This window comes from Amphichorda felina (assembly GCF_050947745.1).
Source record: "Amphichorda felina strain 45539 chromosome Unknown scaffold_5, whole genome shotgun sequence".
NCBI lineage: Eukaryota > Fungi > Ascomycota > Sordariomycetes > Hypocreales > Bionectriaceae > Amphichorda > Amphichorda felina.
This window is the reverse complement of record NW_028145045.1, coordinates 2,263,863-2,288,402: the sequence shown is the minus strand read 5'-3', so window position 1 is coordinate 2,288,402 and position 24,540 is coordinate 2,263,863. Positions and strand designations below refer to the sequence as shown.

Here is a 24,540-nt window from a genome sequence, read left to right as displayed (position 1 = left end):
CCCACAACCGCCCAAAGTACGATGGTATACCCACTGGGTCGCGATGAGCTATGCCATTTTTAAAGAGATCAAACTCATGTGGATGCCAGTTCCCCTGTCGAAGAGGCTGTATCGGATGTGACGGCTTCATATTAATAATACCTAGTAGATGCTGACGTCTAATGTGCCTCGGTTCATTTTAGGTAACGGCGTTGTAAGCAGAGGCAGGAGCACCTCATTATCCAAAGAGGCCCTCCTTCATGCGAATAGCTAGACTTCTCCTCAAAGAATTAATCTCTCGGTGGACGTGTGTCTCCAACTTGGCATTAACCAGTACTTCATCATGACTACTTACGAGACGGCCCGCGACCAGTTTGTTGCGGTGGGCGACATCACATTCGCCTATCGACAGCTGGGTCGAGCGCAGGGGATTCCCCTCGTCTTGCTGATGCACTTCCGGTTCGCTTATAGACTTGGACAGCAACTCCGATACGGGTGCTGACGATTTTCTCTTTGCAGGGGAACAATGGACCATTGGGATCCAGCTCTGATCAACCCCCTGGCGGAGGCTCGACCGGTCCTGCTCATCGACAACGCGGGGGTGGGCAGGTCTGGTGGGGAGGTTCCCAAGACCTTCGCTGGTTGGGCCAAGCACTACATCGATGTCATCTCGTCGTTGGGAATGCGGCAGGTCGATGTCATGGGCTTCTCCATGGGCGGCTGCGTCGCCCAACTGGTGGCTCTCAATGCCCCTGAGGGCATGGTGCGCCGTCTTGTTTTGTGTGGCACCGCTCCCAGCATTGGAGAGGGTGTGACAACCGCTCCCCTGGGTCCGTTCAACCAACTGAAGGCGGCCGCCACCGACCACGAACAAAAGCTTGCGTTTCTCTCAACCTTCTTCACCGACTCCGACCGTAGCCAGACCGCTGGTGTGGCCGCGTGGAGGCGCATCACCAGCGCTCGCCAGAACCGTGTCGACCACCTTGCGGCCGAGGCCGCCCATAGACAGGCGATAGCGTTTGCAAAGTTCATGGATCCAAAACGGGCACCCGAGGCCTCATATAATCGATTCCACCAGCTGCGGCTGCCCGTCTTGATTGCGAATGGTGAGGCTCAAGACCCCGTGGCTAGATCGCTGTCTGACACAGCTTCTAGGAAGCAATGACGCTCTCCTCCCGACGGAGAACAGCATCTTGATGTGGAGAAAGCTCAGCCATGCGGACGCACAGCTGCATCTCTATCCCGATTCAGGGCACGGATTCCTGTACCAGTACGCTGACCATTTTTCGAGGCTCGTTAACAGCTTCCTCGACCAACCTGTTGAAAGGACCAGCCGGCTTTGAAGCCCCGGTTCGCCTGGAGGTTCTCCTCCTGCAGGTCAGCTTTTTAGCTTGACCGGGTCTCTCTCTGCGAACTGCAGTGTGCCCTCATGCAGCCGCTCCCGAGGGATTGCGCCGTCTTTTTTTTTTTTTTAGTACATGCATGTACGTGCATGCGAACTGGCCCTCCGTTCTTCGGAGGCCCAGGAAGGGGGTGAGATCATGTTACATTTGTAGAAAGCAGAACGAGGGCATTTGAAAAGTAACAGAACAGCCTTGTGGGTTGCTGCACCCTTCTGGTGGGACCGGGACTGGTGAGACACGCCCTGGGCACTGATTGGCAGAGGTTGACCGACCTTGGGTCAGTCCTGCAAACACCCAGCTTGGTCGAGTTGGAACCTTCATCAAACTTTCTTCCCACGGAGCGGCCGGCAGCGCTACATTTAGGTTGCCGCTTGATGGTATCGACGGTTTTTTTCCCGGGCTGGATGGCATTAACGTTAGCGTTACTTGCATGTGGCCAAATCGGCGCATCCCTGCGACACCATGTGCTGCTGGTTGGTGCCGGCCGATCTGGTCATGTCCGGCCACTCTGGCATGGGTATCCGTAGTATTACTACATTATTAATATCATGATCTTCCACGCGGACCCCCGTCTTCTCTTCTCTCCCTTCTCCCTTGTCACTTCCTCCTGCTCGCGTGAGCATGGACTGCATACTTGAAATAGGTTGCACAATTCTAGTGGTTGAGCTGCTTGAACCCCCACAGGATTCCCAGGGTCTAAGCGACCAGCAGGTGTTTTGGAAATCTGGAATGTCTGGATCAGGACTGGAGCACCGGTGCTGAGGCTCAGAAGCGGGTAGACCCTCTTGCGGACCGAACCAAGCTATTGCTGCCAACCAACACATACATGCATGATCCTGTTGCTAAACCCTGTCTTATCACAAATATGCGTGACGCCTTCGGGCTTTTGCAGCCCGCGGCTCGCGGCTGGCGTCTTCCGGATCGAACAATGGCTGGGGCAGTACTGGAGCAGGCCCGGAGGACCTGCAGCTAGCCGATATCCACAGACCGTCGGTGAAGAACATGGCACCCGCTCGGCGACCATCTCAACCTCGCAAACATGACTCTTCCTCGCGATGGCTTCACACTGGATCAACTGGTCCCCCCGTTGCCGGATCTGGCTTGCTAGCCCACGCCGCAAACGGACACGAGGGTTTCCCAACCGAATGTGGTAAAGATGCCGCCTGCCATGTTCGTCACACCGCTCCGCCTCATAAGAGATGGGAATGCGACAAAGTTGCCTCCATGTGGCCTGCCCAAATTATTCGCTCCCCTTAACACCAGTTGCTGCCCTCATTCCCAGCTCCATCACCCTATTTGACCCCGAATATGACCGAAGCAGCCGACGGAGCGCCGCTGTTGCCCGCATCACCTCTGTCGGCGCTCAGATTCAGCCATCTCCCTCCGGAGCTGCGACTCAAGATCTGGTCATGCGCCGTCGAGCCTCGCATCGTATTGCTCAATGACCTCATCCACAGCCTCAGGTCCTACCCGCTGCCCATTGTGACCCAGCTGAACGCCGAGGCTCGCAGCGAGAGTCGTCGAGGCTACAGCTTGGTCGGCCGTGGATCCTATGTTCACTTCTCGCGGGACATCTTGGTTTGCGACTACAAACTGGCCGACCGGACACCTCCCAACTGTACTGCGGAGAAGCTGGCCCCCCAGATCGAGCGCGTCGCATTCTGGGACTGTGCTCCTGACGAGGAGCGCATAGAGGTCCCGGAGCGCTACTCGGACTATCTGTCCACATGCTACCAGCAGAGGAGCTTCGGCCAGGTTATTTTTGACAGGTTCTGGTTCCCCAATGTCAAGGACTTCTGGTCCGTCAAGATTGGGGATGTCGACCAGAGCTGGATGGTCCAGGTCGACAAGAGCGCGCCGTTTGAGGTCCAGCTCCAGCAGTCGGCCCGCGAGTTCCGGTACTGGGTGGACGAGAACATGATCGAGATGACCGCGTTCGACCTGAAGGACCCGGAGTCTCTCATGATCCTGCGGGAGGGCCGCTGCGAGAAGACGAATTGCCAGGAGCTCAACTCGGGCCGCACCCACATCATCTCCAAGGTCAACTTCATCGACGGCAAATACCAGGAGCCGAGGGACGGGAGGAACTGGGAGCGGATCCTGCCGTCGGACGACAACGAGGAGGAAGAGCCCAACAGCCGCGCCGCGGTCAACAGGATGCGCTGGGCTCTCGTAGAGAGGAGCCTGACATTCTTTCTCCGGTGGGACTGGCCGGGCGACTCGGAGGGGAATTCGAGGAGGCGAAGGCCCCCTGTATAAGATTTCAGGGCGCTTCTACTTCATTCCCCGATGGCCTTAGATTCGGCGAAGCTGTTCTCTTGTAAATCCTCGCGTATTTGTATGGCGATGAGGCAAGGCGGGTTGAAGCACTTGGTCCATGATATCGAAAAAGGCGACTGCCTGGACATGATGAAACCAGAGGAGTTGCTGGGATCTCTTCGAAATCATATTGGCGGCTTGATCACTGCCAGTAGTCCTCGGACGGCCAAGGCGCCATCGAGGATTGCCAGACGAGCCCTCTCAGTATTGACCGGGCGACAGGCGTGACTCTGGAACATGGCACATCCTGGACCTGGGCAGAGGAGAGAGGCATGGTCTGGCAATTCGCTCTAGACCTAGGCGCAATTCTCGTCCCAAAGCCATTGAGCGAGTTCAGCAGCGCCCACTCGCCGATGTAGCCAATTACCTGGTATGCACCGAACGCAATGCCCACTGAGAACCCTCCAGGTTGTTTACTATTCAGCAGCTCCACAGGCCGCAGTCCTTCTGGATGCGCAGCGTCGATCTCGGGGGAACTCGGAAACAGAAACCACGCGGCTGGAGGAGACTTGGATTGGGGTTCACAGTCGTATGCGTAGAGTACTGCGACTGCTTGGGGGAGGAGTGGTGTCTCATGGCACTACCGACAATCTGGGACTGAGATGATGAACCCGAGGGGACGGTGCAAGATAATGAACAAATTGGGACATGAGCATGTTTGTGATTTGCCCAACAACCGTCGGCAGGTGCACCTTGGCATGTCTGTCTCACACCGTGGGCAACTGGGTATGCAGGGTACGGAGACTGGAGTACGAAGACTGGAGTACGTACTGCGAGTGTGATGATGGGCTGTGATAATACGTACGGATAGAGTAAGCCTGTCGTGGGGCAATTCTACGCCCTGCGCATGTCATCTGGACCAAGATTCCACCCCACACACCCACAAGAGTGGCATGGACAACGCCCTTCAACTCTTTCCTGGTGATCGTGGCCAACTGCACAGACGATGGGGCAAGCCCACGGCGCCGTATAAGATGGACAGGCTACTACTGCTGCTCTGGCCAGGATGAGAAGCGAAGCTCGCACGCTCCTCGCCCATGCCATTGCGATATCACCGCCCTGTCACCTGGTAACTTGGTAAGTGACCCCGCCGGATGCGTGTGTGGGGGGGAAGATGGAGTAATAGGATTTGGACTCACAGGCCCGCTCTTGACGTATAGTGGTACAACTAGCAGCCTAGCAGCCTACCACCTAGGCTGGAATATGACACTGTGTGTCGAACGTCTACACAGAGCCACAGCGAGTATAAACATAAACTCACTCTCGAGGACCCTGAGCCTATCGCGCCAGACAGCCACAGGTCTACCGTACCGCCATCACCACCCCACCACCACCGCCGCCAGCGTCAGAACAACCACCACCACCACCACCATGCCCTTCACCGAGGACAAGCTCCTCGTCCACCTGCCCGTGGCCCCTCCCCCCGGCTGGCTGGACCGCGTGGCAGAGCGCTTCCCGGGGCTCGAGGTGCGCTGGGAGAAGGCCCAGGTCGTGGCCAGCGGGCTGAGCAGCGCCGACGAGCTGCCGGCCGAGGTGCTCGAGGGGGTCACCATGATGTGCCTCTACCCGCCGCCCAGCCCGGCCAAGATGCCCGACGTGCGCTACGTCCAGCTGGCGTCGGCTGGGTCGGATCTCTGGATGGGCCACCCCAAGTACATGGACCCGGATGTCAAGTTCTGCTCTAGTAGCGGCGTCCACCCGTATGTACTAACTAATCTCTGTTCCTGTCCCTGTCCCTGTCCCTGTCCCTGCCCCGTCCTTTTTCTTTGAGTTTGGGTTTGAGTTTGGAGCATGGCTGACGCCCAGGCATCAGGCCGCAGATTGCAGAGTGGGTGATCGGGACCTGGCTGACCCATGCCTACTCCCTGGGTCGCTACGCCATGGACCAGCGCAATGAGAAGTGGGATCCCCTCGTGGACTTTCACTCCTTTGGCGCCGACTCTGTCGGGCGACGCATGTACGTTCCCCCTTCGGCCACCTACTGGTAGTATCAGTGCAACCATGGATGGATCTGACCGTATATGGAAAACAGGGGCATCCTCGGCTACGGCGCCATCGGCCGCAACTGCGCCCGCATGGCCCAGGCCCTGGGCATGAGCGTCTACGCCTACACCCACTCCCCCAAGCCGACGCCCGAGTCCCGCCGCGACACATCGGGGTACCGCGTGCCCGGCACCGGCGACCCGGAGGGGACCATCCCCGAGCGCTGGTTCAGCGGCAGCGTCGACGACTTCCTGGCGCAGGACCTGGACGTGCTGGTCGTGGCCGTGCCCCTGCGCGAGTCGACGCGGGGCCTGCTGGGCAGGCCGCAGTTTGAGATCCTGGGCCGCGGCGGCAAGAGGACCTTCATCTCCAACGTGGCGAGGGGCCCCATCATCGACACGGACGCGCTGATCGAGGCGCTGGAGGCGGGCACCATCGCCGGGGCGGCGCTCGACGTGACGGATCCGGAGCCGCTGCCCAGGGGCCACCCGCTGTGGAGGGCGCCCAACGTCACCATCACGCCGCATATCAGCTGGCAGTCCAAGAATGTGTTTGCGCGCGTGGCGGATATCCTGTTTAGCAACCTGGAGAGACTGGAAAAGGGGGAGCCCATGCTCAACACCATCAAGCGAAGCTGAGAGTAGCTCAATCATAGAATCAATAAACCAAATTATAATAACAAGGTGAAGCAGGGTCAGGAACTGCTGTCGATACATTGCCATAAATGAATAAAAAAGAAATACTCGAAAACGCCTAGTGCTATCAATACAAACCCCCAGGCATGATCATCACATTGATTACAGATGTGGTACTGGTGTATTACACCATCACCCCTTCCTGCTGTTCCTCCGCATACTTGACGCTCTGGACCACGAACCAGCCGTCTTCTTGAACCTCCCCCCAAAGCTGAGCGCGACTGCTGACGGCGTTGGCGCCAGCCCACCGCCGTGGCCAATGCTCACCACATTGGGCGGCTCCGAGGCTCGCCTGCCCCTGTCATCTTCCTCGTCCGCCTCATCCACGACGGGGGACGGCAGCTGCGGCATCTTGTGCTGGCTCTTGAGCATCGCCCCCTGCAGCGCGGCCCACGACTCGACCTGCCCATCCGCCGCCTCCTCGACACAGTTGCACTCATCGCCCGCTGGGCACTCCGTCTCGCCCGCAGCATGCCACTCCGCCAGGCATGCTTCGTGGCTGGCGCAGCCGCACGACAGGCACGGCGGGAAGAGGGCGTCGACCGGCTCCAGGCAGTACACGCAGCGCAGCTGGCTCTGTGTGTGGTGGCAGCGGTCGCACAAGCCCACCGCCCCTCCCATCCTCGCATCCGAGGACGCATACCGAGCGGGCTCCAGCTGCGTCTCGTGGACGCGGCATATCCCCGTCACGTCCAGACCCCGGCCGGACGCGACGAGGGCATGGAGCTGGTCCTTTTTACCCATGATGATGTTGGGCGATGAGCCCGTCTTGGGATGCGCCATGCTGCTGGCCTCGTGGATTGTGAAGGACTCGTGGACGCTGTCCTCCATGGTCTGGGAGGATAGGTAGTCCGCCCTGATGACGTTGAACTTCATGATCTCGAGTCGAGCCAGGGGCTCATTCCACATCTGCAGCATCTCGGCGTATGCGTAGCGATAGTTCGCTTGAGAGTGCACGCGGTTTTGATCCAGCAGCGGAGCACTCAGCCATCCATCATCGTCAAACAACGTCTGGTCCTCCACAAAGACGGAGACGCTGACGGGTACCAGGGGTAGATTCTGCTCTTCGTCATCGTATTCGTCGTCGTCCATCGAGGTTCGCCCAACACTCGAGTCTCCCATCACAGTTGAGTTCCCCCAGACAGAGTTAGCCCCACCGGGGTGCAGACTGCTTATAATCGTCTCAACAGGGCTTGGCCTCTTCTTCCCCTGGTTTGGTGGCGATGCGGAGCTCCCTCCTGTAAATGACCGGGAGACCCCCGTGAAGGAGGAGGCGAGACTGGTGTTTGCCTTGGACATTGCTGCTGCATGAGTCGACCTTGACCCAGCGTGGGTAATCTCCATGCCCCCAAAATTGCCCTTCCCGCGGGGTGGAGGAGTCTCTCCGCATGAGAAGGAGTTGGACGCCGGATCCCCATTCCACACAGCTTCTTCTGAAGCTTGCGACGCAGCGTAATAAGGGGTGAGTGGTGTTCTCGGAGTCGTCATTGCCGAAGTGTTGCGGCTCTTGCCGTAGAGATTCCAGACCGGGGCGGCATCGGTCGGATAATAGTTGAGCGAAAAGGACGGGGCTTTCAAGGGGAGAGGTGTCACTGGCTGTGGGAGCTGAGACTCGGCGTATGCCACGCTGTCCTCGGCAGATGTCTCGCTGAATATGCATGATAGCATCGCCAGCATTTGAATATCTGACATCTTTTCAAAGTAGTCGAATAGATCCGTGACAACGTTTAGCGCAAGCGGGTGCTCACCCCATTTGACTCTTCCGGAGAGACCTTCACTGGAGCTCCGTGAGGCGTATCCCGAATCCGGTGAATCGTCTCTGCGAACCTTGGATACAGAGTTGCGGGCAATGACTAGGATGGAGCTTCGCCTGTTGTCTTGTGCCAGGATCTCCAGGGGCACACCCTTCCGCAGTAGCAGCGTCAGGTAGCGCCACACATCAGCCATGTCTTCGTATCCATGTTTTTCTGCAACGGCCGCATTGTGCTCACAGACCTCGGCGCCGTCTCCAAAGATGGAATACTCTTGCGCGAGCTCCTTTTTGGATGGAAGTAGTCCTCGAAAGTCATGGATGGACACCAGATTGCGAGGTCGCCCGATACGTCGACGGCTGTTAACCGTGCCGGTAGCTGTGCCGATGCCAGTGCCAGTTCCTCCCCCGCTTGAGCGGATAGACCGATCCTCGCTCCATGTCTTCCTCAGCTGGCGGCTCGGGTGATACCAGAGATTCAACTTGTGGATCGAAGTCGACTCCGAGTCACTAGATGATGATGACGAATCTTCAGAATCATTTGAATCTGACAGGCCATCGGTGGCGGAGGCTTCATCCCCGTTGTACCTGTATCTTGGCGGGGCTTCATGTGGGAGTCGGCCAAACCCAGCAAAGAACGGCTCTCCCCTGGGTCGATCTTTATGCAAATCCGGGTTGCTGGAGAATAGTGCCCTTGCTTCCCTTGCTTTCTCCTCCTTGGTAGGAAAGAAGCATACCAACCGCCCGTCGTGTGAAAATCGGGCACCGCATGTGCGCGGCGGGGGCGGGATAATGGCTCGATTTGGGGGCGCCAGAGTTGTATCAGCGTCGCCATGAGGTGTCAATTCCTGTGACATGGAGGCGGAGCCGCCGGCTGGGATATCCTCATCTTCCTCGCTGCTAGAACTTTCGTCGACCAATCCGGCCATGTCATCCTCTAGGCCGATATCCTTGAAGAATGAGGTGCTCGACTCAAGGTCCACCTCGCCTAGCAGATAGGTGAAGGCAGCGTCCAGAGAATTTTGTTTCCTTCGCAGAAACCGCTCGGCAAGCTGGTGGATTTCTCGGGTCATTCGGCGGTGTGTTTCCTCTGGCAAGAAAGAAGTCTTCTCAATGAAAAACTTGGGCGCGCTCATTGTAGGATAGCCATCTGGAATGTCGATCTTCACTTTAATAAAGATGCTATCCCCATCAACGCCCCAGGGACCGTAGAGCGAAGCATTCAAGGTCAAGTTGTCCATGTCGATATTTTCCCACTTGACTTTTGGGATCTGGGTGCTGATACGGAGCAGTTCGTCCTGAACTGTATCAGGCTCCATTACCCAGTACTCATCTGGGTAGCCGTGGCCAAAGACGCTGGAATCCTTAGACATCTGTCTCTTAGGCATGACACCTTGACCGGATGCCTTCCTTTTGGTAATCGTAATTCCCTTGAGCCATCCAATCTGAGACTGATTACGGTCCTTTTTGGATTTGACTTTGGCCTTCATGGAGGGTCCTCGCCAGCCGGGTCTTGCATGGCGTCCTTGGGCCCCTGAGCGCATGCTCAGAGTAAGGGCGCTTGGCCGGTGCGCGCCGGCACTGCGAAGATCGCTCATTGTCCCCGCTTTGCGGTCGCGATTCGAACTTTCGTCGACGGTCCGGAATGTCTTGTACACGGCACCCTTTCGAGTGAGGACGATGCCTTTTGCCGCGGGAGATCCCCTGGTATATCCAACGGCAGACAATACATTAGAGTCAATGCATTGAAGCCTGAGCTCGTTGTCTGCGCCCCATGATACGAGCTGGAACTCCCGATTGTCGATACTGTCATCGGAGATGCCACCACGGCTTCTCCATAGGAATTCTTTGGCTTTGTGGTGACCATGGCCGGGGAAGACCGCCACGGGGTCAGTTGGCGTATCTTTGGGCGCATCATCTAGCCGCCTTCGATCGTAAAGATACAGATCGCCAGGTTCATTCTGCGGCATAGCAAGCAGACCCGATCCGAAGGGTGTATGCCGGGCCCTCCATACGGGGTATTCGGTGTGAATCACGTGTTCTGGTTCGTCGATGTTTTTGGCGTAATCCCAAAGCTTTATGCTTTTGTCCAGTGAGCAGGTGAGGATACCAGTTGGGTTGGTTCGATTCCAGTCAACGCCGTAGATCTTGGAAGCATGTGCGCTGATGGACTTGAGAGGTTCACATGTCCGCCGCTCATCCCATATATGGAGCCAGCGGTCGTGCGATGATGCCAGGATATGGGGCTCCTGGCGGTTGTATTTGACCTGAGTTGCCCCGGCGAACCAGTCACAGAAGGTGAGGACTGGCTGCCTCGGCCGGCGTAGATCCCAGGAGTGGACGTAGCCGTCCACAGAGCAAGTCGCAAGAATGTCGGGGTGATGGGCCGAGAAGTTGATGTCGGTAATGGCGCGGCTGTGGCCCTGGAGGGAGTGCTCTATGGCGCCCGTGTTCGAGTCCTCGCGCAGATTGAGATTCCATACCAGCGCGCGGTGGTTGGCAGTAGAGACGACCCAGTAGTCTCGGGCCGCAAAGGGGGACCATTGTACGTCCGTCACCAGCCATGGCATTCCATGACTGCGAAGCCGCCGTGGGGGGTTGTATGGCGAGTCAAGGTCGATGATGGCTAGTCCGTCCGGCGAGGCCAAGGCGATATCTCGCCCCGACGGAGAAATGGTCGCCGACCCAACAAGCCCGTCAACGTGGATGGTGCCATCGGACTCGAAGCTCTCGCTGTCGTATGCTGACTTGATAATCTTTCCCTTTTTGGGAAGATCAACAGCTTGCTCAAAGGGCGATATCATCATGGCGCCCTGAGGGTTCACGTCGCGTGATGAGCCTCATGTCGAAGCTTCACCAGCGCAATCATCAGCAGGCGTAGAGGGATGACGGCGGACGCTGTGCCATCTCACTCCATCTATCAATGCCTCTTTCTGGGAGTCTCAACGTCAGGTCCTGTTCATGTTTCCGGGCTTGCCTCGCGATTCAGGTGGTGATGGTTGACGCTTGAAGTCAAAAGTTGGGGAGCTCGATGGAGCTTTGAAATGGCGAGCCGCAGGTAAATGCATGCACGTAGGAGGTAAGTACCTTGCTACCTGATTTTGGTACGAAGTTACATCCCCACAAAGGCGGTGCACGTGGACCCGCTGGGCCGATCTGGCTCCCGTTGATGACTGAGATGCAATGCACTTTGGCCTGCCAAACTTCTAATGCCAGGCTCCAACTTACCGGTATTGTTTGTTAGCACTTCGTCTCTCCGTCACCACCTAAAGCGCTCGTCATTTCACGGTAACCATCCGGCTCGCTAGTGATAGTTCACCGCTCTGGCTCTGATCAGAGAGGCGTCTCTCACCCTTCCATCCCCCACCCACCTTTATTGACGTTATCGCATTCAAAAACCGTCGCCCCTCCTGCTTGTGCCCCGCCCTCGTTCGGAGCCAGTGCTTCTAAACGGTCGACGTTGCGCCTCTTTTCCTCCTTTGCCTCTACGTGTTCTCTAGACTATTATTCGACCACCAATCTCTTACGAAATTTACCTACTCATTACCAGCAATATGGCACTTCCCAAGCGGATCGTCAAGGAGACGGAGCGCCTGATGGCAGAGCCGTAAGTGGTCGCCTCGAGACCTAGTCAAGGGAGCCATCATCGCTAACGCCGTTTGATAAGTGTACCTGGCATCAGCGCCATCCCCCATGAGGATAACCTGCGATACTTTGACGTTGAGATCCACGGACCCTCCCAGTCTCCCTACGAAGGTACCAACGACAGATAGCATGCCGTTCCGGGAGACAGCAACTGACGGATCGCCAGGCGGGATATTCAAACTTGAACTTTTCCTCCCCGACGACTACCCTATGACACCGCCCAAGATTCGCTTCCTGACCAAGATCTTCCACCCGAACGTGGATAAGCTCGGGCGCATTTGCCTCGATGTTCTAAAAAGTATGGCCCCCCAGCCGTGTATCGGTGGCTGGGAGAATGGTACTGACGGATCCCCCCAGACAACTGGTCCCCCGCTCTTCAGATCCGAACCATCTTGCTCTCGATCCAGGCTCTTCTTGGAGCGCCCAACCCCGACGATCCTCTCGCCGCCGACGTTGCAAAGAGCTGGAAGGAGGACGAGCAGGCCGCTATCGCAACGGCCAAGGAGTGGACCAAGAAGTACGCCACGCCGGCATAAACAGAAAAACAAAAAGAAATCAAATAAAGTATTTGGCATGAGACAAGAATTCATGAACCGTGAGTATGGTCGATCAGTTTGTTGGGCTGAGAAAGATGTTGCCACTCATCAGGCAGCTGCATAGCACACAGGCTCCCAAATTCCGTCGAGTGACTCTGCTGGTGCTACTGGGAGTTCACATCCATGGTGGTTTCCTGCTAGAAGTACATCTCGAGGGCGGCGAATGGAAAGCTACCACGAAAGAGTTACAAGCTGTGTTGCAGATGCTAGGAAAGATACCCGCTCAAGCCCCCCCCATTCCCGAATTCCCACCCGTTTTCAAAGGAGTCAGAAGAGTCCAGGTACATGTCATTTCATAGTATTACCTAGCCTCAGCGCAAACGATTGTCCAGCCTGCCTTTGTAGGGCAAAATGGAAGATAGGATAAAGGCAGGCACAAATAAAGAGATATTCAGTTGGGGTATAAGTAGAGTATATTCGCTCTACCGCCACGATTTCTCGTTCTACAATGCTAGAGTACACAAAGGGAATCTTTCTGTATGTGGTAGCGAGTGATCCAAGTCGCTTAGACAACAGCGAGATCGCCGAACTTCTCCTGTAGCGGGTGTCAGAGCCATCCCAGAACGTCGTCCAGACAGAGGCACATACCTTGTATCCCGGCACCATCCAGCGACCCTTGGAAACGAGCTCGTTGGTCTTCTCGTCAATCGTCTTCTCGGCGGCGGCAACCTCGTCAACGGTGAGGTCCTCGAACGGCCGGGCCTCCTCAATGTTCTTCAGCGTCGCGGCAAGGTCCTTGAGCTCCAGGTCGACGGCCTGCTTGGTGGCCTCGGCATTCTTGACGGCCTCGGCCTCGAAGGCATCGATGGCCTTGAGCTGGCGGTTGACGTCGTAGGTGGTGGGCTTGAAGTCCTTGAAGCGCTTCTCGATCTCGTCGACGATGGCCTGGTTCTTGAGGACGGAGCGGTAGGCGGCGAAGTCGATGGTCGTGGGCTGCTCGGTCAGAAGCGCGACGCGGCGGCGGGCGTCCTCGTTGCGCTTCTTGAAGGCCTGCAGGGAGGCAGCGGTCTGGCCGCGGAGACCCAGCGAGCTGGTCACCTTGGTCCAGTCGAGCTTGAGAGCGGCGCTTCGCTGTTGAAGGGGCACGGAGAAAATTAGCTCACCACGTCGGCGGTATCGGGGGGCGGCAATTGGAAGTCCGTGGCGCGGAGAGATGAGATGGAGGTGCCTGTACGGACGCCAATTGGCAGGTAGCACTTACCGTGGCCATTTTGATGGTGCTTTGGGGGTTGAGGGAGTGAAGAGCGTGATGCTTGGAATGGCGTTGATTGACTTTGCCGAACAAGAGCGGGTCTTGAGGCCGGCAAAGTGAGGTCACGTGATCACCGGGGTGATTCGGCTCGCGGCCTGTCGTCTGGTGGTGCGGGCAATGACCAACTTCTAGCTTAAAATCACGAATAAGTTATTAATTCTAGAAAAGCCAGTGAAGCTAATGTTTAAGCCCAGTACGCATTCACACGGGGAGGTTGCCTCAGAACGAGCGGCGCGGAAGAGAGAGTGCGGCGATGTGGAAACCCGCCCGAGAGCTAAGTGTGTCTTTAAGGATGAGAACGTCAAGAGCTATTCATTCCCCTAGACGTAGGTACAGATAGGTACCAGGAGATGCAGACATTGACCAGGTATGCTCTGAGTTGAATTCATTTTTCGTACGTTAACAGATACGGAATTGACCCCATACGTTGATCCCATTTTTGGTCCCAACCATTTGAAGCCCAAGTAGAACTCTCTGAGACTGATACAAAGCCAGATGCGCTGCTCACGCGCAGGCCGTAGTAAACAGGCGATGCTTAGATACTCAATGCCATGATCGAGTTGACAATATCATTGTCGTTCTCCTTCAGAGCCTTGACGGCCTTTTTGCGGCTGACGTTGGCCTGAGTCATGACGAGCTCGATATCCTTGTCCTCGATGCCCTCAGCGTCAACCTCCTCGCCGTCATCCTCTTCCTCATCCTTCTTGGCCTCAGCAGACTCAACGGCCTTGCTGGGCTCGGCGTGGCTGTGGCCGGCGTGGTCGTCGGCACCCTGGGCAGCAAGCTGCGCGGCGGCGGCCTGCTGGGCGCTGGCGTTGATGTCCTCGATCTTGGCCTCACCGAACACACTGAACAGCTGTCAGATGCGGCCATTTGATCTCGGGTTAGGTAGTTACTCACATGTAGGTGTTGCTGTTGGGAGACTTGTAGACCTCGGGGTTGTTGATGACGAAGAGCATCTGCAGGACGTTGTCTTAGCTCCCATTGTCCCTCTCAGACTATTGTCTTGGGGCCAGGATGCATTGTACGTACGTTCTTGGGGCGACGGAGAGTGACACGGGTGATGCCGGGGACGCGGGTAAGGTTCAGCTTCTCCAGGGCCTTGCGAGCCTTCTTCTCGTTCCTGGAGTGGACAACGGCGGTAGAACCAGCAGGCATGTTGCCCTCGCCAGCCTCAACCTCGGACTCGTCGCTGCTCTCATCCTCCTTCTCCTCGATGGTCACCTTCTGGGGCTCCTCATCGGGCAGCTCCTCGACTCTAGGGTTGGCCATTTTCGGTAGGTTATCCTGGTGAGGGACAAGCAATTGTCGTTAGCTCGGAGCACTCGATTCAGCGGTGAGGGGGCGGCTTCTCGACGGGAAACTTGGCGGATTCGACTGGATTCGTGCGACGGCAAATTCGGGTCGATCAGCTGGGTGTGCACTTACTGTTCTGTTGAGCCCTGTAAATGCTTGATTGGGCTGCTTTTGCAATTCGTTCGTCGTCGGTTTGTGAAGCGAAACTTCTGCTGCGAAATTCTAGGGTTTGGTGGTCTCAGCCGAGCTAACTCGATTAGGTAATCGGACTTGATCTTCATTCCCCTCGTTTAGAACAGCAGCCGACCCAGATGGACGTACGTAGGTATTCGTTGGAGACAGCAATGAGCCATTGTTCTACATTTTGGAGAGTAATTTCTGCTTATTTGATGTTTCTACAATTCACATCGATCCGCAGATATGTCTTTGTTGCGTGAATTCATTTGGTGTTTGAATTTCCGTCTTGACGCCGTTCATCGTGAAGATGAGAGATGTGACATACAGCCCATTTAGGACGGGGGAGAGGTCCAGCGTGCACATACGGCGCCGCTATGCTTTTGCCGTTCCCTCCCTTGCCTCCCACTCTAATGCCAGCTCCAACTGCCCTTTTGACTCCAATGCAAGAAACCCATTACGCCGAGGCCTTGATCTTGGCCAGAGCCTTGCGCTCCTCGAAACGCTGCTGCTTCTTGAGGCGCATGACCTTGAAGCGCTCAAAGTCGGTGAGGCCGTTCCTCCGCGCAACCTGGGCGCGCTTCTTGGCCCAGTTCGTCTCCTTCCACTTGGTGTCGATCTCTGACTTCTCCCACTGCTTCTTCAGCTGAGCATGGCGGGAACCACGGATGAGGCCTTCGACGATGAGGGGAGAGAGGAGAGCCCGAGAGAGGCGGAGAGGTTGTCGGGGAGTGGCGAGGTCGGGGTCGGAAGAGGGGCCCTCGACAAGCACCTATATGTCGCTTCGTCAGTCTTCCGCTTTTTGACGCCCTGTCCGAGTACTTTAACGTACGCGCTTGTGGTCGATGATCTCGACGATGGCTGCGAGGCGGCCAGCGTGGGGGTGGTCGCCGTCGATGACAACGACGCGGCCAACCTCAACGAGGCGCCAGTTGGATCCCTCAATCACGGCTTCACCCATTGTAACGGCGGTCTAATAAATGCTGTGTCAGCCCGATTTCTTTGCTAGAACCGCGCGCACAATGTTCCCGATGGACTTGCTGATCGCGGAAGAGGAAAGGGTGTGTGTTCGTACCAGTTGTCGTGAATTGTCGGTCTGGAGGTGGATGTTTGCTGGAGCCAGGGAATCGCCAATGACTTTTTGATGGACTCGGCTATCAGCGTGTGCGGGCAGAAAATCTCCAGTGCCCTAACTAAAATTCCGGAAATTCTGGTTCCGCCGACGCCGACCTTGATAGCCTTCGGGGCTGGTGCACGGACCACCAACGCGGCTCCAGAACGACCACTTCAAAAAATTTCCTGGCGAACTCTTAAACGTTCTTCTTCTTCTATTACACAAACTGCATTTCATGCAGGGACGCAATCATGCCTTAACTGGTATCCAATTATCTGCGGCCAAGGTAAGCTTTCAATCTACTTCTGATCCCTCCTTGCAACATTTCACCCTTTCATGATGAGGTAATTTGCGTTTGATACCTCCTGGTGGCACTCTCGCCGGAGTCGCTAAACCAGGTGGACAAGTGATATCTATTTCTTACATATTCTGAACTTTTATTACATACCACTCTTCTCTCGAGACATCAGTTGGCATCATGAGACTAACATCGTCTTCAGTAGATTCCCTTTTGAGAGCTGTCCTGCAGCCGATATTAAGACTCTTGTTACAACGACATTTGGGTATCCTAGGTAGCTTTTTGCATCCGTGATGACAGCTTTTCGAGCGTAGACCAGCTTCATAACTTGCTTGTGTGAGTTGACGACCTGGTATTCGACCGCCAGAAGAAATAAAAAAAAAGTTGGTCGTGATGTGAATGATCATTTGACTTGCTACCAAAAACGCCGAGTTGCCCTGACCCAGCGCCCATTCGTACATATGCATTCATCATTTATTTGCCCTTCTTCTCACTGAGACGCTGTTCGTCCTCTGCCTGTAGCTCGGCGTCGATCTTGGCACCCTTCGACGGCGAGTTGCCGTGCATCTTGGCCTAGGCGATGGTTAGCTCCATGCCAGCTGCCATGCGTGTGATAGAACAGGGCTCACTGGGAGGGTAGGATCCTTCTTGGACATGGCTGTCTCGAAATCGTCCTTCGGGCCTTCGTTTCGCTTGCGGACACATGTTAGTGGTAGCTCTTGTCCGGCGTAGAACCAACAATGCGACGAACCTCCTCGGCGGCCAGTTTATTGGCGATGGAACGCTCATCCTCTAGATGTCAGGTTAGCGGTTTGACCAGGCCTTCTTCATGGTCAAGATGGGACGGGTTGGACGAACTAGAGTCCAGGTTATTGTGCGAGTTCTCTTTGCCCTCGGCATAGGGATGAGACTCCATAGCCTTCCTCTCAGACTCCTTGTAGTTGCGCTGGTCGCCAGCCTCGTACACAGCCTGCTGGCCAACGTTGGATGTTCCAGACATGATGATGTGATGTGTAAGTGGGTATTATGGAAGATATCAAGAGAAGATAGTCGGTCAATTTGCGGACGATGTTAAATGATGACTTCCGGATGTTTTTTGACGCATCTCATTGCCGTCTTTTGTACTTCATACTTAGTATTGTTGGCGTTCCGTCATGGACCCGGAGCATCTGCTCCACGCCTTACGCATTACTTCATCTCATACGTCATCTAGGTCCCAGTCTCCAAGTGCGACAAACATCGATCGGACAATTTTGGAGCTTCGACGTCATGAGAAGACTCTGGTTGGAGAGCAATTCATATTAGCGATCTTCTGTGCCTGAATGGAGCCGGGAGTCGGAATGTTTCTTGCCCATATTAGCTTGATGTGTAAGTGGCTTATCCCTAGCACGTTGCATGCGGCGTGGGATCAGTAGCCTGAGAGGCTCAGAACACTCCCTGGCCACTGGTACCTAGCCACTTCTGATACAAACATGCATGGGCAGTATGTCGTAGTACATAGTAGCATGGAAACCCACTCATGATGCAATTGGGCTTATTGTCATGGCAGTGCTCGTGTGGTCTTGGGTATGACGACTGGTACATGAATGCCAACTCTTCCGTACATGTCCAACGATGGCAAGGAATCATCATGCGAACTTTTGACTGTGTCGACATTGCACGTATAGATTTTGCTGTACCCTTACTAAAACTTATTTGGTCGATCAACCTCGTAAAATTTGACTAGGTTTCGATTCCCTCGGAGCTACTTGTACTAATAGCACGAGTAGATGGTTGCTCTCAGGGCCAGCTTCAACATCTAATACAGACAATTACCTTTGTAGTGTGGTGTCTTGGCATGCTCCATCGCAACAATTTTGCCAACCTGGAAATCTGGGTACTATGCTGCTATTGCCTATATCCAAATTTCCACAAGATGAAATTAGAATCAATAGAAACATTTTAGAGTAAAAATACTCCGAATGGTTGTATTTACATGCCGGATACCAAACGAAGACGTCTACTGCCAATGCATTCGTACATGGTTGTGCTCGGAAATGCTCGGGTGAGACAGGCACCAATGCACGGACCACATCCTTTTGGTGGTGACGACGTTAAGTCATCATGCATAGCGGCACAAGCCAAGCTTCACGATAGCTATCCGAATCTGGATACCTGGGCAACCTCCACCCTTCACCATTGCGTCTCTCTACCACATAATTCTCCTCTTGTACAATCCCCAAACCGCCCAGCATGTTCCGCTTCGTAAGTCACGAGCCCAATGCCATATTTTTCCGCAGCACATGATAGCTTACGTCGAAGCGCAGCACAAAACCCTCGACATCATCACGCTCTTCCACAAGGCCGGTTCGCCAGCTTCGACCCGGGTTGCCAACCTGCTGAAGCAGGCCTCGGCCAACGCGACGTCTGGCGCCACGATTGACCAGGCCAGCGACCACACGGCGCAGACCAAGACCCAGCGCGATCAGTTCGAGCTCAACATCACCGAGGACCATCCCACGGCCGACCAGGTCCAGACGATCCTCGAGTATGTCGGGAAGAGCGGCATCCCCAGCGTCATCCAGGGAGCGCGGGACGAGAAGGATGCACTGAAGAAGTTCAAAGAGAGCAAGGACAGCCTCCAGAGGCCCCTTGTGAGCATTTTCCCTCTGGCGGTGCGGCACGTGTGGATGGCTAGACTAACGGACTTGCAGGTTGTCGACTGGAATAACGGAAAGGCGGTCGCCGGGGAAAATGAGTCGGAGATCCTGAAGCTCGTCTATGGAAAATAGATGCCTACAGGACGTGGGCCTGTACTAATGTCTGCTTTCCTATGTTAATGTTCTCACCACTCACGAAATACACACTATATAACTGGCTACGCCGGCATCCAAACACTTGTGGCTAAAGTAAAGATACTTGAAGACTTTTGTGGCCACTGAGCATGGTGTTGAACAGAACATAATTCATGCTATTGCTGGCGCCCGAGACCCATGGCTGAGGGGCCAACTGCCACGTCTTATCTTTCTTTTCCGTTGCGGAGGCTTTTCCTACTGACTGCGGGAGAACTGATGAGAGCAGAATCACTGGTTTTTCCGTTGTGGATGTGTGGTAAGGAAAGGCGAGATCTACTTGCAGTTTCGGAACTTTGGTTTGGGCACTTGGGTTGACATCTTTCCCAGCGAACTGCATCCACAACGACGGGGCCAGTGGGTGACTGCGGCTGGCCATTCTGGACGATGCTTCGAGGAAGGCAGACTCTCATAATGAACCCTCGCGGCCTGAGGGACTGCTGCTGCTAGTGGTATACCTGGTCATTAGCAAGTACCTAGACATCAGTACCTACTACTACTAGTAGTACTGCTAAGGTACTAAGTAGTAGGCGCTCCTTCCATTTTCCCGTTTGCCCAACTTGATATACGCGGCTATTTATTTCTATGACGATGTAAATAAAGGTGAACTTAGAACTTATGCGTTGGGGATTATTGTCTGGCTGTTAAATATAATCGCTAACACCCCCAGTCGCTAAGCACTATGATGAGGCCATATCTTCCCATTAAACATATCTCCTAAGACGGAGCGACCAGCAGCATCGAGGACATCAAAGAGAGGGCAGTCGACAGCCCGCTAGCGACTGTTGTCTGCTTCCCGCTGGTTTGTTGACGATATGGCGAACCCACCCACCCCTTTTATTCTTCACTTCTAGCCCAGCCATGCAGCCTTCGTAGCCTCCACGGCAGCCCTAGGTTGCTTAAACTTCAAGTTCCTGGAACTTTCTGGCTCTCCTTTTCCCGGTCTCCTAGACAACCGATACGCCATTAAACCTTCTGGATTTCCACATATACAAGGAGCTGTTGTTTTCCTCGTTGCCCTCTCCCACTCCCACTTCTACACACCTTCTATTCGTTCCTCTCTCTTCAGATTTCCATTCTACTCTCGCTCATAGATTTCCGACTCCTGTCCACTTCTCAGCTCTATACTTTTACCAAACATCTACCTTTGGTTGCTAAACATAAACCAGGTGAGTTGAGCTCTCCCCATGCGGCGTTTGGCAGTTGTGCAGTGCCCCCCGTCTAGAGAAGATCTGCCTTCGAGCCAAGTTTATTTTGTTTACACCTCTTCTAACTTCTGGACAAGCTCGAATATGGCTCCTCCGAAGCAACCGAGGCGCTTTCAAGCAAAGAGCCAGCAGCCTCATCAATATCTTAGGTTCCATAATGATGGGGGCGGCTTCTTCAACTTCTATGCTACTGGACTCCCCATTATACCTCCGAGGGCCCCGGGAATTAGTACAGGCGGGGGTTCTGAACACTACACTGAAGAATCTCTTCCCCCGTTTTACTACTCGCACCCGCCGCCTGGATCTCCAGGTATCTTCTCCACTGAGGGAGGTAAAAGGTCTTTTCGGATCCTTCCGGCCATTCCACCTCCACGTCATGTTTATTATTGGTCAGAAGAGGAGATTCAGTCGGTTGCCAACGCTATTCGCAGACCCTACTGGTACCTGATGGAGGGCATGATGACACCTACACGTTGGGTTAATCTCTACTACTGGTTTGATGCCTATGACCTCTATCAATATGGGCCTGCAAATCTCTGGATGGTCATTAAACGTCTTACAGAGGAAAATGTGGTCATCTGGCATCAGTTTCAGGCCCAAAAGCATAGACTGACTGAGGATTGGGTCGCTGGTTGGATGGGTTTCGAATACAACCGGGCTAAGCTCCTGTATTGGGACCGAAATCGAACGCACGTGTTGAGTGTGCTGGCCCGATGGGATTTTCATGACCTTGGTCCCGTTGAGGGACACATCCTTGATATCATCTCGAGGGCTCTCGAGCACCATTACTATCACCTTTCTAAGAGTTACATGCCAACAGCTCATGAGCCCTCTAACGTCCACTCCGAATCTTTGGCTCAGGAGGCAGAGAGGTCTGAAGAAGCAAGATTGCAAGATCTATCTCAACAATACGTTTTAAGTATCCAGGAGCTTCCCTCTGCTGGGCGAGCTAGTTTTCCAGAGCAAAAAGAAGGACAGCAGCAAATGCCTGTTGAGGGAAAAGCCCCCGAAAAGGACCAAAGCCAAGGGGGAAGGATTGAGCCGGTGGGGGCCCAAAGCCTGAGCGATACGCCCAAGGCAAAGAGCATCAAAGCTGTCGAGGGACAACTTCCCCAAAAGGAGAGGGAGAAGACTGGACCAGTGGAGACCCAAATCCCACACCATGCCCCCGAGGCAGAGAGCACGAAAGCTGCCGAGGAACAACTTCCTCAAAAGGATATGAAAGAGACTGGACCGGTGGAGGCCCAAATTCCACACCATGCCCCCGAGACAGAGAGCACGAAAGCTTCCGAGGAACAGTTTCCTCAAAAGAAGCAGAAGAGGGTCAACCCGGTGGAGGCACAAACCTCACGCGATATGATCAAGGAGAAGAGCACAAAAGCTACTGAGGAACAACATTCTTCTGAAAGGAGACAAACCCAGACGGGCCAGGCCCCTGTTGGGCCAGAGTCCGTGCCTGCAAACTCGCACCAGCAGTTGCAGACTCCTATCGAAACTACTTCTTTCGTCAAACCCTCGTCGCAGGGCAAGAAAAAGCTCTGGAGTGCAGTTGCAAAGGGCCCAGAGACTTCCACTGGTGCTGCCCCTATCTTCAAACCCCCAGACCAAAGCAGCACAAAGCCCTGGAGTAAAATTGCAAAGGCCCCGAAGACCTCTATGAACTTGACCGAAGTTAAGTTTAAGGAGAGAATTCGGACACAAGTGCCTTCGGGTTCACAAAGGAGAACTAAGCGCTCTTTGGCCTACTTCACTCCAGCTGCTACAGGTAGCACGGCCACCCCTGGGGCTACAGAACCTAGCATCCCAGCCAACCAGCCTGGGAGTGGTTATTCGACTACACGCACTTCTGCTTTGAAGTCAGAACCACCCTTAAGGGGAAGGCATAGAGCTGCCCTCTCCAAATATCCTTCTCGGCGCCATGGCCCGGGGCTGGAAGAGGCCCCTCTGAGGTTCCACCTACCGAACCGATTCACCGCCTTGAGCCAGCCCGAGGATGAAGAGAGTCAACACGCAGAGAGCCCTGTCAGAGACTCTCAACAAAGTGTGGGGATTGAGGAGGAGAGTGCCAGCGAACCGGTTCCTCAGAGCGTCTCTCAAGCCGAACCTGAAGCTGTGGGTAGAGAAATGCACGGCGATGGAAAACCCAAGGCAAAAGCCAAGAAAAAGTCCAAGAAAAAGAAGTCAAATAGGACCAAATCGGGGAGTTTGAGCCCTGTGGACTCAAAGTTTGGCGTTGCTGAAGGGGAAGGCTTGGTGGCTGGATCCCAAGCAGCCCATGTCAAAGTTACACCTGAAAAAGCACAACCATCATCCCCCACACCTCCAGGAGGAAAGCTGAACAAACCCATGAAGGAGAATACGGCTGGAGAGACGAAGACTGGCAGGTCTAAATCTGAAAAAAGCCCTCTTGTGCCCGGCCAGGCGGAGCAACTAGGAGATCCCGAGACATTCAGAGCGCGTCTTCTCGAAACCTTGTCCCAGGATTCACCTAGTACGATGCCTGCTCCAACTTCTGGCCACAAAGCAGAAAATAGTAGCTCCTTTCGCCCCAAGAGTAGGTGGAACAACCTGTATGGCTTCAGAGCACCGGAGAGGCAGCCTCGCAAGTCGACCTTCGATTTTGCCTTTACCCCTCCCAACCCTTCCGGTAAGACCCCTGATGAAGGGCCGTATCATCCATCAACTAAGTCAATGGCGGCAGAGCATGGTGCCGGCAAACCGCCGAACCCTCAGGGTAGTTCTCCAAATCCAGCAGCGGCCAAACATGCATCCGCCGGCATGAGAGTGTAGCTGCGAGTAGGGGCCCTGGGTGGAACCAACGTCGACGAGCCCTGTTCCAGCGAGGGCCCCTAGAGCAGAAAGGAACAAAGTTAGCAGCAAGTCAAGGTGGCTCCTGTTCCGATAGAATTAGTTGATGCATGCAGAAGAAGAATACTGGTTAATTTTGTGGTAATAGGATAGTAATAATGGCTAGAAGCATTGGGCATGTTAGAATAGAAATCAGCTCGCTCACCACATCTGCATATCCCCGTGATCCCGGACGCTCACTGTGATATCAAAAGACCAGACGCCCCTTCAGAACATCCAACTTCGGAACCTGGGTGACACTAGCGCTCTCGAAGATGGATTCCGCCGCATGCCACCACACCATGGCCGAGGCGCATCGAATCGGCGGTAGATGTTCGGTAACGGGCACGCTTCGCAAAGGTCAACAAAATGATGATGGTACAGTGTTGTCTCCTGAGCCTCGGGTGATATTTACACGCGGAGTCGTCATGACGTCCTCCCAAATTGCCTCTTCAACTGCCCTCCTCCATCGTTGGAATCTCACGCTCCGTTCTTCACCAGACCCGTCACTGTCTCCTCGATCTGCTTGTCCGTAAGTCCCTCCAAGCTCTGCGCCTTCTCGTTGCCGAATTCTACCGCCAGACTACTATTAGCTACCTGTCTCTCGGCACCACCCACGGGAGTGGTGACCTGGGAGGGGAGGGGAGGGGTCCGGTTGGGGTGTTTCGGTGGACTGGTCGTACCATATCGCGCGTAGATCTTGGGGAGGGTGCCGGCGGCTTCGCGGATGAGGATCGGGGTCGTGGGGTTGTTCTTCTTCATGGTCGGGTACGCCCTCGTGAGGAACGAGCTGCATCGGATGCCATCAACTGTCAGCGTATGCCTTTTCCATGCCCCCCCGTTGCGCGCCCAGGGCAGGATGGAGGGGAGGGGAATTGACGAACCGCACGGCGGCGCTCTGCTCCGAGGTCTGGCAGAAGAGGAAGCGGACCTCCTTGAGGGTCTTGGTGAAGGCGTATCTGCTCGACATGGTGGGCGCAGTTTGTGGGGGGGGATAAGGGCCGGAGGAGCAGGAGGCTGCTTGAGGGAAGCTTTTGGTGATGGAGTGCGAAGTGATGTCGAATTGGGCCTTCGCCATTGGCAACTTGGCGCCCTAGGCTTGGCCTTGCATAAGCCTGCCAGTGTGGCCCGTGCACAAAATTTGTGCATT

General features: G+C 55.0%; 11 protein-coding genes across 11 annotated transcripts; 5 read left to right on the top strand and 6 right to left on the bottom strand.

Moving 5' to 3' along the window:
• Nucleotides 1-322: 322 nt before the first annotated feature.
• Nucleotides 323-1,144, top strand: ACO1O0_005549 (Alpha/Beta hydrolase protein; the record flags this gene model as incomplete). Its single annotated transcript, XM_083194965.1, has 2 exons — nt 323-438; nt 499-1,144. The coding sequence occupies 2 exons, from the start codon at nt 323-325 to the stop codon at nt 1,142-1,144; spliced, it is 762 nt and encodes a 253-aa protein (XP_083049878.1).
• Nucleotides 1,145-2,690: 1,546 nt separating this feature from the next.
• ACO1O0_005548 (2EXR domain-containing protein) lies at nt 2,691-3,641 on the top strand (the record flags this gene model as incomplete). The annotated part of the gene is made up of 1 exon (XM_083194964.1): nt 2,691-3,641. The coding sequence occupies one exon, from the start codon at nt 2,691-2,693 to the stop codon at nt 3,639-3,641; it is 951 nt and encodes a 316-aa protein (XP_083049877.1).
• Nucleotides 3,642-5,072: 1,431 nt separating this feature from the next.
• Nucleotides 5,073-6,322, top strand: ACO1O0_005547 (D-isomer specific 2-hydroxyacid dehydrogenase family protein; the record flags this gene model as incomplete). Its single annotated transcript, XM_083194963.1, has 3 exons — nt 5,073-5,401; nt 5,515-5,658; nt 5,734-6,322. The coding sequence occupies 3 exons, from the start codon at nt 5,073-5,075 to the stop codon at nt 6,320-6,322; spliced, it is 1,062 nt and encodes a 353-aa protein (XP_083049876.1).
• Nucleotides 6,323-6,511: 189 nt separating this feature from the next.
• ACO1O0_005546 (uncharacterized protein) lies at nt 6,512-10,936 on the bottom strand (the record flags this gene model as incomplete). The annotated part of the gene is made up of 1 exon (XM_083194962.1): nt 6,512-10,936. One exon carries the CDS (start codon nt 10,934-10,936, stop codon nt 6,512-6,514), a length of 4,425 nt encoding a protein of 1,474 aa, XP_083049875.1.
• Nucleotides 10,937-11,683: 747 nt separating this feature from the next.
• UBC35 (E2 ubiquitin-conjugating protein UBC13) lies at nt 11,684-12,310 on the top strand (the record flags this gene model as incomplete). Its single annotated transcript, XM_083194961.1, has 4 exons — nt 11,684-11,736; nt 11,797-11,885; nt 11,941-12,072; nt 12,132-12,310. The coding sequence occupies 4 exons, from the start codon at nt 11,684-11,686 to the stop codon at nt 12,308-12,310; spliced, it is 453 nt and encodes a 150-aa protein (XP_083049874.1).
• Nucleotides 12,311-12,875: 565 nt separating this feature from the next.
• Nucleotides 12,876-13,580, bottom strand: ATP7 (F1F0 ATP synthase subunit d; the record flags this gene model as incomplete). Its single annotated transcript, XM_083194960.1, has 3 exons — nt 12,876-12,905; nt 12,959-13,441; nt 13,572-13,580. 3 exons carry the CDS (start codon nt 13,578-13,580, stop codon nt 12,876-12,878), a joined length of 522 nt encoding a protein of 173 aa, XP_083049873.1.
• A 577-nt stretch (nt 13,581-14,157) lies between these two features.
• Nucleotides 14,158-14,894, bottom strand: EGD2 (nascent polypeptide-associated complex subunit alpha; the record flags this gene model as incomplete). The annotated part of the gene is made up of 3 exons (XM_083194959.1): nt 14,158-14,470; nt 14,523-14,581; nt 14,655-14,894. 3 exons carry the CDS (start codon nt 14,892-14,894, stop codon nt 14,158-14,160), a joined length of 612 nt encoding a protein of 203 aa, XP_083049872.1.
• A 655-nt stretch (nt 14,895-15,549) lies between these two features.
• Nucleotides 15,550-16,053, bottom strand: ACO1O0_005542 (60S ribosomal protein eL14; the record flags this gene model as incomplete). The annotated part of the gene is made up of 2 exons (XM_083194958.1): nt 15,550-15,864; nt 15,925-16,053. The coding sequence occupies 2 exons, from the start codon at nt 16,051-16,053 to the stop codon at nt 15,550-15,552; spliced, it is 444 nt and encodes a 147-aa protein (XP_083049871.1).
• A 925-nt stretch (nt 16,054-16,978) lies between these two features.
• Nucleotides 16,979-17,504, bottom strand: ACO1O0_005541 (uncharacterized protein; the record flags this gene model as incomplete). The annotated part of the gene is made up of 4 exons (XM_083194957.1): nt 16,979-17,077; nt 17,134-17,196; nt 17,256-17,296; nt 17,363-17,504. 4 exons carry the CDS (start codon nt 17,502-17,504, stop codon nt 16,979-16,981), a joined length of 345 nt encoding a protein of 114 aa, XP_083049870.1.
• A 1,232-nt stretch (nt 17,505-18,736) lies between these two features.
• Nucleotides 18,737-19,275, top strand: ACO1O0_005540 (thioredoxin-like protein; the record flags this gene model as incomplete). Its single annotated transcript, XM_083194956.1, has 2 exons — nt 18,737-18,748; nt 18,784-19,275. 2 exons carry the CDS (start codon nt 18,737-18,739, stop codon nt 19,273-19,275), a joined length of 504 nt encoding a protein of 167 aa, XP_083049869.1.
• Nucleotides 19,276-23,870: 4,595 nt separating this feature from the next.
• Nucleotides 23,871-24,360, bottom strand: ACO1O0_005539 (thioredoxin-like protein; the record flags this gene model as incomplete). Its single annotated transcript, XM_083194955.1, has 2 exons — nt 23,871-24,180; nt 24,275-24,360. The coding sequence occupies 2 exons, from the start codon at nt 24,358-24,360 to the stop codon at nt 23,871-23,873; spliced, it is 396 nt and encodes a 131-aa protein (XP_083049868.1).
• Nucleotides 24,361-24,540: the final 180 nt, after the last annotated feature.